Below are 13,500 nucleotides of genomic sequence, written 5' to 3'. Positions count from 1 at the left end.
TTGTTCCTTTGAACCTAGTGTTTAACAGCGCCAAGCAAATTAAACACCGGTCGGCTTGTTGGGAAGTACGGCCGATTGGGCGAAGATTCTCCGGCACACATCCCGTCTGCAGATTCTCGCAGGCCGGTGACAGGGGAGCGGATACCCCGCCTCTGGAGCAGTCGGTAGCAGCCGTCGATAGCAGTAGTCCCTGTACACTACTTTGTAGTGTAGTGAAAGTGAGTGTCGTGAGTATGGATTTTCGTGGTGATTGGTCAAAGTTTTCAGACATTTAGGGACACTGTTCGGCCTTTTCTGTTAACTGCCACGGTTAACTAGCTAGCACAGCTACCTGCCCACCACAGTGATCACACAGCCAATGTTCAAGTGCCGTTACAACTAAGGTTAACGGCTTTAAATTGTCTCCTTACCGAGGAGATACCTCTGTTGCCTTACCTTCCACAGTTTCTCTAACACTTCCTTCAGCCTTGTTTACTTCTCCAGCATTTCATGTTCCTTTTTCAGCATTTGCTTGTCACTTGTATTGGAAAATCTATCACGACACCTGTCTTGTGATGTTTACGTTATATCTTTCACTTCTTTGCTACTTAATATAACAATGATACTCTGGACTACAACATAGTGTTAACTCTTTATTAGCATAGCACGTAGTCATAGCAAAAGGCGGTGCAATGCAATCCGGAGCAGGGATTACCCATCATGCACTGCGTGACAAACTACAGCATTACAGCTAAAAATACACCCAAATACACCACAGTTTATCCACCACTATTATATCAGGCTGGTTGGCTATCACCAGTTTGATGGTCTGCATCTGGAAGTCCCACAGGATCTCGGCCTGGTTCCTCTTCGTAATCTTTGGATGTGTCTGCCATCTTGATTTGGCAGAGGAGTTTGAGTTGTTGACAACAGAGTGTCTACCTCGGCTATAGCTTCCTTGAATCCCTATTTGGTACAGATGTTGGGATACATTTTTTCTGATACCTAGTTATGCTGCAGTTGTGTTCAATAAAAGTCCAAATTCCTCAAATAAATTGTACTTTAATGACCAGAAATGATTTGGGGACACCACATTCTATTTCAAAGTAAGACAATGGCAATAACCAATTACATTTGATAATTTACTGAAAAAAAGGTATTGTTACACAGAAACACATTCACATGTGTCTTTGGAAACTCAAAAATGTTCCATAAAAATTAATAAATGTTTCAAGAATTCAACTTTTTGGAGTACCATAAACTAATATTTTCTTGCATAACCATGGTTTTCCATAACTGTTTGGCATCTGTGGTGAATCAAGTTGACAGTCAGTTTTACAGTGGTAATTGTTTCACAATTATTATTATTATTATTATTATTATTATTATATACATTTTTGGGGGGGTCAGCCCAAAAGTTTTCTATGAGATTAAGTTCCAAAGATGATGATAACCACTTTTTTAGTTGGATACTGTTTGTCTCGGACCATGATTTTACTCGCCTGCTGGTGTGTTCATTGTCTTGTAGAAACATCAATTTCAGAGGCAGCATGACGTCTTCCAGTCTCCTGATATGCTCAAACTGATCCATGTTCCCTTGTATGCGGTAAACAGGACAAACTGCTTTAGTCCAAAAAACATCCCCATATCATGAGGTTTACACCATGCTTAACTGTCTTTACTGGGTACTGTAGCTTGAATGCTGTTTTGGTGGGACGTCTGACAAATCGTCTGTGTCCCTTAGACCCAAAAAAAGCAATCTTGCTTTCATTAATTCACAAAATATTACATGTCTCTACCGCTTCTCTGGAGCACATGTCTTTTTTTTTCTAGCAATTGGATTTTTACTGGTAGACTGGCTTCACATAGATGTCGTCTGATTGTAACAGTACTCACAGGCAAATTTAGATTTTCTTTGATCCTCCTGTAGCTGATCATTAACTGAGCAATTGCCAGTTTGAATATTCTCAGATCTATTAGTGAAGTATTTTTCTTTTTCTTTGTTGTCTTTCTGGTTTTGGCTGCCATTTTAAAGCATTCGTCAAAATTTTAGCTGAAAAGCCTATGGTTTTCTGCACATCATAGGGTTTCCCCTTTTTTCACAAGACAAGTTGTCTACAGGAGCCAACGTCTCCATTTATTCCTTGAGGCCATTGTCCATGTATACATGAACACAGTAGTAAACGTGATAATTACAGCAAACCACAATTTCTATGTAAAGAAAATATAAATCTGAGGTTTACCACTCAATCTTGCCTTTTTTGCTTTTGCCATTGTAACAGAACTCATACTGTAGAAGTGCGTCATTGCAAGGTCTGTCTGCGTATTCACACTTGCTCGCTCTTGCAGCTTCCCATAAATGAATTATTACATGAGTGGTGATATCACCACCAGCCCCTGCTCATGTATTTAATAGCTGAACAGAGGATGGAGGCATTGCAGTTGACCATGTGACTTTACTGACTTCTGACATAAGTCAGTGTTTAAGAGTGCAGCATTTAACATCTGAGACTCACTCACCATGTCCCAAAAGCCCAGTTGTGCTTCCACACTATGAAAGCAGTCAAAGGATGAAGTCTGAGTTTTACAAAAACATGATGAGGGTTTGGGTTTTGTTTTTTTAATATTTATGTTCCCAAATGGAAAAAAAAACAATCTGGAAAACAATCACACAGGTATTGAATGTTACTGCTTTCTTATAATTCACCTTTTATTGCCATGACAAAAGTGTTGCTTCAATTTCTAATGCTGACATTATTTTTAATTTATAGTATTATTAGTATAGTATATATAGTCAGGCAGCATGGTGGAAGAGTAAATAAAAAATGTGCCCACCTCACAGTTCAGAGGTTCCGAGTTAAATTCCAACCTGCTCCAACCTTCATGTGTGGATTTTGCATGACTGCCCTTGCCTGTGTGAGTTCTCTTTGGGTACTCCGATACAAGATACAACACAATATAGTTTTCTTGTTAATTACAACCCACCCCAAAACAACAAACAGACCTCTAACCAAAATTATATACAGTAGAGCCCCGGTTTCCCTGCCTTGCGTTTTTTTTCACCTTACAACGTGGACTGCGACATTTAATTCTCCCCTCTTTACACCATTTATTTCAGCTTACGACACACCCAACATGGCGGTCTGCGTGCCTGCGTGACCGCCATGTTGGATGAGTCCGCGCTCATACGTCTATAGACATGTCACTGCTTACTTCACTACAATACTGGTCTGCTATTGTTCGGCGTCACGGTCAAAATGGCTGCAGGTAGAGACTGGATCCCGTCTTGAGTGCTTAAAAACAATGTACAGTGGGCCCCCGGTTTACGAACTCCTCCTCTTACGAACTTTTCGACGTATGAGCGTTGAACGCGGCGTTTTTTGTCCCCCACTTACGTACAAACCTTTCGTCTTACAAACAATCAGACATGCCGCCGGTAATCGTGCAACACAGTTATCTTCGTTTTGCTGCGTCAACGAAGTAAAATGTTTAGGCTTGTCATGGTCACACTGAACGCTATTGCTCTTACAATGTCACAGTCACTGTCTCACTCACGGTGTCAGTCACGGAGTCAGTCACGGAGATGCCGATATGCTATTGGTCGATTAAGGTCACAGTCCCGGTCTCACTCACGGAGATGCGGATATACTATTGGCCAGCGTCACGTCAATCACAGAAATGTCGATATGCTTGGCCGAACGCCTCAGTGTTTCCCAACCTTTTGATCACCGCGTCACATTTAAAGCCTTGAGAGTGCTGTCCGCGGCACAGTCATTGCCGTAAATTTAGACAGCGGATCGGGGGGCTAATTTCCTGCGGCACAACTGACAATATCTGTGCTGATGTGCCGCGGCACAATGTCGCGGCACACTGCGGCATGATGTCGCGGCACGCCGCGGCACACAGCGGTTGATAAACATGGATCTAACTTGATGGCACAGCTGGTCGGTGTGTTGTGAAGACTTTGCAAACATTATCTGTTAGATTATTTATCTGTCGCTCGACAATAAAATGGAGAGGCTTCTTCTATTATGGATTAAAGAGAAGGAAATCGCTGGTGATATGTTATAGTTTGAGAAAAGTTCTTGTTTAAGAAAATAAATCAATAAATTCTGTGGGTTGGTCTCTGCTCACCTCCGTCTCCACTCGGCTCAAGTCACGTCGCCCCAGAGGAAAATGTCATTTATCCTTTGTGTATTCATGTTAATTTAATTAACTGATAAGTAGATTATGGTATTAATATTAAATGTGTGTGTATATTCGTGATGGTTATAACTATGATTCCCCACGCTTTGACAGTCAATGTGTATGTACAATTGACCTCGCTTTGCTACACAAACGAAATCATCTGCTCACGCGCTACACGTTAACGCTGATATGCTATTGCTCTTACAATGTCACAGTCAGTATTTCAGTCACGGTGTCAGTCATGGAAATGCCGATATGCTATTGGTCGAACGCCTTCATCTAGCTTGATGGCACAGCTGGTCGGGACGGAAGGAAGGAGAGAAAATGAGTGAAAAACGGAAGGAAGGAATGTTATTAAGACTTTGCAAACTTTATCTGTTAGACATGGCTTCTAAAATTGCTAGTGGCGGTAAAGGAAGAAGTAAGAGGATGATAACAATAGAAACGAAGCAGGAGATAATTTAAAAAAAAAATACGAAGGAGGCGCGTGCATGGTTAACCTTGCTCGTGAGTATGGACGTAACCGCTCGGCAATCTTCTAAGGGCAAGACTTTCCTTGCCGGGGGACGGACCTCGATCGACAACAAAATGGAGAGGCTTCTTCTATTATGGATTAAAGAGAAGGAAATCGCCGGTGATAGGTTCTAGTTTGAGAAAAGTTCCCGTTTAAGAAAATAAATAAATAAATTCTGCGGGTTGGTCTCTGCTCCCCTCCGCCTCCACCCAGCTCAAGTCACGTCGCCCCAAAGGTAAATGTCATTTTCCTTTGTATATGTTATTTAATTTAACTGTACAGTAGATTATGTTACTCAATTTTTAATATGTGTATAAAGTCGTGATGTTTTTACCTAAGGTTTTTGCACGCGTTGCACGCATTCACTAATTAACATAGGTTTGGATTGCCCGTCATACAAGCAGTTCGAGTTACGAGCGTAGCCGCTGAACGGATTAAGTTCGTAACACGGGGGCCCACTGTATTTATTGTGCATTTTACTGCTTAATTCAAACTTGAATGGGTTAGCCATGGGTCCCAAGATTGCTAGTGATGTTAAAAGAGAGAAGAAGAGGATTTATATGGAAATGAAGCTGGAGATAATCAGGAAATATGAAAAAGGCTAAGCTAGCCTAGCCTAGGCTACCCTCACAAGGCAATATGGCCAAGCTTGCCACAACCCTAACTCAAAGGTAAATAAATCCTTCCTAAATCCTTTATTTATGATGTTATTGAATTGTATACGTGTATATTATATGAATATTTCACTTACTATACTATTTTGATACCAATTTTTAATGTGTGTATTCAACGTTGATATTTTTACCTGGGGTTTTACACGCATTTGCTATTTAACATGGGTTTGGATTGCCCGCCATGCGGTGAATTCGCGTTACGATCCCAACCACGGAATGGATTAATCTCGTAAACCGGGGGCCCGCTATACAGTGGTAGAACACCTCATTTGGTGATAGTTTTTCATAATTACAACGAGTGTAGAAGCGGCCACGGGGACCTCTCAGGGCAATTTCGAATTTTTTCCAACTTCAAAAGCAATAGAACATCCTGAAGCCACACTTTGGGGTGAGGTGATTGTGCCGATTTTCATAAAAGTAAAATTTGCCTATGTACGATCAGGGAAGTGAAAGCAATCACACTGTCCTGCATAGTTGATGTCTTAAGATTACCTGAGACGCTACCAAAAATGGCTAACTGTGGTGATGCATCAATCTTAACCCTTTCCAGGCAGGCATTGCAACTTTGCAACAATAATATGAGAGTCACCTTGGTATTCCACATTAATATTGATTGTGGCATTTTTTTATTTATATTTTTTTAGAAGTTTGTAGAAAAAAAACTTAATTTGTGCCTGAAAGGGTTGATATCTAGGATATCAGACATGGATTTCATAGATGGATTTAAAGAAAAAAATACCACATAGGTGTTGCATTGGAGAGTGAACACCATCCAAGACGTCTGCAGATCTGTGCCCATAACTTGTATTTATTACCACCGTATTTGAGGTGAAACCAGAAGGGTTAGAAGACAAGGGACCACTCACAAGTGATGTTAGAGATGAAGAACAAGAGTCAGCCTTGAGTCTGCACCAGTCCTCCTCAGGAGAAGTAAGCCAGAGTATAATTTTGTACGGATTAGCTGCCCAATAGTTGCAAGTAACGCTGGGAAGCCCGAGAGCACCCACAGACCTCCCCCTTTGTAGTGAGGCAGTACCGGTCCTTGCACGCCTACCCGCCCAAATAAAAGATGAAATCATGCTGTTGATGGATTGCGAAAAAAAATAGGGAGAAAAATTGGTAGGCACTGAAATAAGTACAAATACCTCGGGAGTGCATTCATTTTTACCGTCTGAATCTTCCCTGACAAGGATAATGGCAAAAGTTGCCACTCCTGAAGGTCAGACTTAACTGAAGCTGCCGGAGCAGTGAAATATTGTTCTTGGAGAGAGCATATAGTATGGGTAATTGTGACACCCAGGTACTTCATACTTGTCACAGACAGTTTAAATGGCAAATGGTGGGATTTCTGCAGCCAGTGGATTAATCGTGAGGCATTCACTTTTTGAGATATTTAACTTGTATGCATATGTAATATGCTTGGTTCTCGTCAAGGGGTTGGACACGTAAAGGAAAAGATTATCTGCATGGAAAGAAAGTCAGTGCTCGACTCCATTTCATTTAATCCCCTTGAATGCTACGAGTGACTTGAGAGTAATTGATAGGGGCTCAAAAAAAAGTGTAGAAAGTGAGCAGCCTTGTCTTGTACCACAGAAGATAGGAAACGGTTCAGAACGCTGTGCATTTGTGCACACAGATTGCGCACGGGGATGAATATAAAAGCTTAACCCAGGAAACAAAGCTGGACCCAAAGCCGAAGCGCTTTAATGTATAAAAACATATAGGCCCACTCCACCCTGTCGAAGGCCTTCTCAGCATCCAATGGTACGACCACCGAGTTCAGTAGTGGAAGATGGAGAGCTAATAATGTCAAGAAGCCATCTAATATGACAAAATGAGTGTGTCCCCTTAATGCAACCTGTTTGATCACCCGAGATCACCGTGGGTATAATGTTTTTCAGGCGCTAAGCAAGGACCCTGGCCAGAATTTTGACGCCCACAGAAAGAAGTGAGATGGTGCGATAAGGTACGCAGTCAGCGGGGTCTCTGTTGTTCTTGTGGATGTGAGATAGAAGCCTATCTCAGCATAGGCGGTAACATGCCCTGTTGGAAGAAATTTTTGAACATATCAAGAAGCAGTGGGGACTCCTGGTTCAAAAATCCTCTAAAGATCTCCGGAAGAAGTCCGTCAGACCTGTCAATGTGCATCGAACCGATAGCTGTCTTTATTTCTGTCAGTATTAAAGCCGCATCAAGCGCAAGACTGTCATTCTGCGAAATTATCGGCATTAGCAACTTAAGTAGGAGATCTAATTCTGTCCGGAGCTGTAGTCGCATTTTGTATAGGTCAAGAGTTTGAGTTGTTGACAACAGAGTATCTACCTTGGCTATAGCTTCCTCTAATTCCATCTGACGTGCCTTGCGTTGCTTACTTGCATGGCAGGTGTATGAAATAATTCTTCCCCTGATGAAAGCTTCATGGTCTCCCACAGCAGTGAAGGTGAGGTATGGTCATTCCTGTTAGACTCACAAAAAAGGTAAATTGAGTCAGTAATGTGTCTGCAAAAGTCCACATCGGCAAGCAACAGTGGGTCAAGATGCCATTTTCTAAATTCCTTAGGTCTAAGGTCCAGACGAAAATCTAAATATACCGTGGAATGGTCAGATACTACAATGGGAGAATACTGAATGGAGATGATTGACGGAATAAGAGTTTTGTCTACCAAAAAATAGTCTATTCGAGAGACTAATCGATGAGCGTGCGAGAAAAAGGAATACTGTCTAGTGGAAGGGTGTGCGGACCTCCAAGAAACAGCATAGCCGTATTGGTTCATGAAGGTCAAAAGGGTCTTAGACATTTTAGAGAGCGGGGCAGGCCGTGAACTAGACTGATCCAATGATGGGTCCAGAACACAATTCATATCGTTGCCAATAATCAAAGCATGGGAGTTCAAGTCTGGTCAAGACTTTGTAAAATTGTGGTCATCCCAGTTTGGAGTGTAAACTGAAACAAGTACAACCGGCTTCTGATACAGTGTTCCTGAGATAATCAGACAATAGCCATTTGAGTGCAAAATTGGGCCAGTATTAGTGAAAAGTACATTTCTCAAAATGGCTGTGCCTCTAGCTTTCAAATTGAATTTAGAATGGAACACCTGCCCAATCCACCGTCCGCTCAACTTCCGATGATCTGAGTTACGTAAATGTGTTTCTTGGACAAACATCTGCATTGAGGCGTTTGACAAATGTCATGGTTTTGGTCCACTTCACTGCACCAATAATAATTAGTATTTACCGCCCGTCCATCAACTCAGTCATATTAGTCATAACAAGGTATTAAACGCCGCTGAAGTTTGAATTCTAGAAATCTAGGACACGGACAGCATGGACAGTGAACAATTGTGATCGCCCAAACAATAAAATTCAATATCAGCAAGGTTGAAATGAAAACAAAAAACTGCACAAAAATAAACACCTGTAAGAAACTGAGGTCCCCCCCCACTTAAACAATGCACTTCCCTTTCACTTTCTACATCCCTTAAGGATTCACCTCGGTCCATAAAACTTCTACCATGTTGTATGTATTAAACCAGGGGTGTCCAAACTTTTTGCAAAGTGGGCGAGATTTGGTGTGTTAAAAATGTAATGGGACCAAGCGTTCTTTACATATAACAGCAATTAATTTAAATACATTTCAGCGAGCCGTTCTGTTTAACATTTGCTTTTTTATTTTCATTTCAGCTATTTTAAGAGTGTGTTTTGATTAATTTGAAACATGCATATCAAAATTGAATTGACATTAAATATTGAAATTTAATATTCACTTAACTTCACGTTTTTTAACACTTAAGTTTACTTTTTTGTAACAGTTGAACAGAAGTAATTGTACTCTTGAGTGCAAATTACATTTGAAACATAAAAAAATATCTCACCATGGCAGTTAAATATTGATAGAATTTTTAAACACAATAACAGAGAAATGAACAAGTAATAGTCATATCAACAAGTGCAGGGCTCATTTTAAAAATGAAATTAGAAACTATAAATGTTGATTGGAATTTTAAATGGTTATTAATCTGGAGTGAAAAAAAAAAAACAAAAACGTTTTCAGACTTATCGTAAATGAAAAATGACTTGTCCGCATGAGTGTGATGGGTGAAACTGAGATCTGCAGTGCAGGACAAAAGTCCAGGTATGGCAATCGTATGGATGCGCAAGATGTCTTGTAAGTGAGAGTCCGATAACCGTGTCCTCACACAGCTCTAATTTAAGTTCATAACCGAGAATGTCTTCTCACACAAATATGACGAACCAAACAAGCTTAGCATTTTCTTACCAAATGCTCGAATTTCTCGGTAATTTGTCCTAATCCAGCTGTCAGTAAAAGTTGTCGATATAAAGCAGCTGGTTCTGACCGCCGCTCACTACATCACACTGCAGCTCAACTTTCCTCCTTTTTATGATTTTCGTCATTTTAGAAAATTAGGGGATCATACATTCAATTACTCATCTGCAAATGTGTTGTTCCTAATTTAGGCTATACAGTAGATGGCAGCATTTAGTACACGCAGGTAACAGCGCTGCTGTCCAATGTATTCATTCTCCATGCGGGCCAGAAGTTATTGATTTTATGATGGATGCTGCGGGTCGGATGGAAATTGACCACGGGCCGCATTTGGGCCCCGGGCCGGACTTTGGACATGTCTGTATTAAACAATACACTTATGAAGCTACACATTACAATTATCGAGTATTTCCCTCCAACCCTTTCATCCCTTCAAACACTCCGTTCCCCTTATCAAGCTCCTTTCCTGCATATGTAGGCACCTTTGCTTGAACAGTTGAAGGCTTCTGTGCAGTGTGCAATGACATATTATGTACGGGCCCATTATTTTGTTAGACAGCTGCAAAAGCCAATCAATTCATATGATCGTCATCTAGAGGCCTTACGTAGAACATGACGTAACTGGACGCTCACTGCAGGAAAGCCGTGCTATATGGCTCCATCATGTTAAACGGTGGAAGTAGTTAAAGTTATCTCAAAAATAAGAAAAAAAAAATTGCCTGTTTAGTACTTAAAAATAGAGGAACCTGTGCCTAATAAAGACCGTTTTTGCCTGTTTAGACAATCAGCCGAAAGCGGCCGGTTTCCAGTAACAGGTCAACGTTTGGAACTATCATTTCTGTACTGTATTAATACCTAAAAACTGTATGTGTACACACATAATTTTATTGTGGGCGCTGTGGCTTGGATATTTGAGTGGTCGCTTGATGTCACTAGAAACTGCCTTGGTCAGCTGTATCCAAATTATGGCCAGAGACTATTTGTGGTCCATTTTATTTAGCTGCCCTTGGCATATACAAAAAACATTTGACCCTTTTCACAAGGTTATTTGAATAACAAATCTGCAAGTAGGCAGAGTGTGGAGTTGAAAATGTTAATGACCACTTACTGTATAATAAATTGGTTCCTATAGAGTCTAAAGTGAATTTTGTCATTGTTAAGGGTGGCTCCAACCCAGTGAGATAGAGGACCAAGGCTGCAGAAATCTTGGAAATCCTCAACTATTTGCCTTATCTATCAGAATATCATCTATTACAAATGTTCAGTAGAAAAACTTTTTATGCGTCTGCTAGCGAAATTAACCTATGTCACATAACCTCCATAACCACTCTCTCCACTCTAACCTTAACCCTATGTCTCTGAGAAAGGATTGACACTTATTCATCTGTCTTTCTTCTCTCCCTCCAGCTGTCTGTGTATCACAATGGGTGATGTACTGTCATTAACATTGTGATCGCCCCCCCCCCCCCCCCCCCACCCCCCCAAGCAAGGCCTCCTCAACAATCTGCTTACCTCAAGACTCACTAAATCAGGCTGACCTTTACAATTATCATGGGTGGAGTAGTCCAGATGCACTTCACCACGATAGACTATGTCATTTTTGCATTGCTGTTAGTAGCCTCAGCTGGTATCGGTTTGTATTACGCTTTCTCCGGTGGACGCCAGCGTACAACACAGGTGGGCCTTATTTTACTTTTTTTCTTTTTAACTGAGGATTCAATCTAATTAGAAACAAATGTATTTATTTCAGGAGTTCCTGATGGCTGACCGTTCAATGAGCTGGCTGCCTGTGTCTCTCTCACTGCTCGCCACTTTCCAGTCAGCTGTGGCAATTCTGGGCGCTCCTTCTGAAGTGTACACGTTCGGGACACAATACTGGTTCCTGGGCTGCTCATACTTCTTGGGACTCCTCATCCCAGCTCATGTTTTCATACCAGTCTTCTACAGGCTACGGCTCTCCAGTGCATATGAGGTATACAGGGCTAAAAAAATAACCTATTTGTTGCAAACTAAAAGAAGCAAAATACAGTTATGAAACAATTGGTTAATCTGATGTCCTTAAACATTTAGAATAGTAAGAGTCAGGTGGATCGTAAGCACATTTAGGTTAATGTGATGTTTAAACACAATTGATTTTGTTGAACAAAAGCTATTTATCATTTCCCCTACAGGCATGAAGTTTGTGAAAGAATGCATTTGAGGGAATTGACAACTAAAAAGCATACTTTTACTATATGAAAAAATTAAACAACATTTCTTTTGTTGTGCATTCTGTTTAAAAAGCAATTGACAGTCAGGGATAAAAAAGTGTAATCCACATAGACAATTTGCCAGCAGTTGAAATAGTGTGCTGTTGTCATTTTCCCTCTTGTGTTTGTTTTTCCATCTAAACGCCCCTTTCTCACATGTCTCTTGTGTTTGTCTTCCCATGATAATCTCAGAGGTTAGCCTTCTTATCTGTCTTCTTAGCGGTCTTATCCTTGACATGTTAACAATCAGCAAAGACAGAGACAACAATGAATGTGCTAAATGCTTTTGTTTTTTCCTTTTTCTTCAAATTCAAGGACACCTGCCATTTTCTAGCCAGTCATGTGCACAATGTTTAGCAAGAGCCATGAATGCTCTGAGATTATATGTAACGGCATTATTTTTTTTCTATTTTCATTATTTTGTTTTCCCTATTTTTCTTAACAGTATTTGGAGCTGCGCTTTAACAAGACAGTCCGGATTTGTGGCACTGTGACCTTCATCTTTCAAATGGTATCATATTCACCTTTGTAATAATTGCCGGTCTTTATTATTTTTGTAATGTCAATTATTTCTTAACATCTGAAGTGTAGTATTGTATTTTAAAAGGAAATAAATTATCCTAGCACAACAAATTCAGATTTTGTCTGGTTACAAATGCACGTGCTATTGTGCTTTATCTACTTTGCCCTTAAAAAAATGTTGGTTTTTTTTTATTTGCACTTTACATCCACCCAACCTTTTGGGGGTAATTTGGTTTCTTAACTATCAATTCAAATCCTCTTTATATTGCCATCTAAATCATTTGACAATGTTGTTTTATTGCTGCTAAATACTTCAGCATATACCCTATTTTCCGGACTATAAGCCGCACCAGCATACACAGTAAGGCGCAGCAGGAAAAAAATCCTGATTAAAAAAACAAATTAATCTCATGGAAAAGCCACACCAAACTATAAGCCGCAGGTCATAACATCAGATATTTCTTTATGCAAAAAGATGGTATATGGAAGCTTTTCCTTTTTATTTTATTTTTTTTTTTACTTTTTTTTTTCCAACATAACACCAACAGAATACTGCAGAGATACTGTAAATAGCAGTTCAAACTCGAAATAAATACTTTGATCTTTGATCATCTTCTTCTGTCTCACTTTGTTTAATTGATAGAATATTTAAATGAACATAAAAACTCATTGCATATAATTCATATATACAGTTATAAATATCTAAATACAATCATATACAGTGGGCCCCGTGTTATGAGATTCATTTGTTCCGCGGTTGGGCTCGTAAGGCGAATTCACTGTATGGCGGGCAGTCCAAACTATGTTGAATAGCTAATGCATTTAGAACCCCAGGTAAACACATCAAAATTGTACATACATACATACAGATGGGATTGGTTTAAAAAAAAAAAAAACGAAATATCAGACGTTTCAAAACTGATATGTGATATATTGGAAACTGAACTTTGTATTTCAATACTTTTTTTTTTCCAACATAACACCAACAGAATACTGCAGAGATACTGTAAATAGCAGTTCAAACTCGAAATAAATACTTTGATCTTTGATCATCTTCTTCTGTCTCACTTTGTTTAATTGATAGAATAT

At 40.0% G+C, this 13,500-nt stretch overlaps 1 protein-coding gene across 3 annotated transcripts in view; it reads left to right on the top strand.

Annotated features, from left to right (window-relative positions):
• Positions 1–13,500, top strand: part of slc5a6a (solute carrier family 5 member 6a) — a 59,175-nt gene that overhangs the window by 12,252 nt on the left and 33,423 nt on the right. For 2 of the 3 annotated variants that reach the window (XM_088402794.1, XM_088402795.1), the window contains exons 1-3: positions 11,126–11,317; positions 11,391–11,612; positions 12,335–12,400. In XM_088402794.1, the coding sequence (XP_088258920.1) occupies positions 11,192–11,317; positions 11,391–11,612; positions 12,335–12,400 (414 nt within the window). In that variant the 5' untranslated portion in view covers positions 11,126–11,191. Of the gene's footprint in view, positions 1–11,125; positions 11,318–11,390; positions 11,613–12,334; positions 12,401–13,500 lie in introns of those variants that run through there. The other variant, XM_088402796.1, reaches the window with a different exon arrangement.

This window comes from Hippichthys cyanospilos, chromosome 20, assembly GCF_059441005.1.
Source record: "Hippichthys cyanospilos isolate Australia breed blue-spotted pipefish chromosome 20, RoL_Hcya_1.0, whole genome shotgun sequence".
Classification (NCBI taxonomy): domain Eukaryota; kingdom Metazoa; phylum Chordata; class Actinopteri; order Syngnathiformes; family Syngnathidae; genus Hippichthys; species Hippichthys cyanospilos.
Note: the sequence above shows the minus strand (reverse complement) of the source record. Positions and strands in the feature narration are given on the sequence as shown.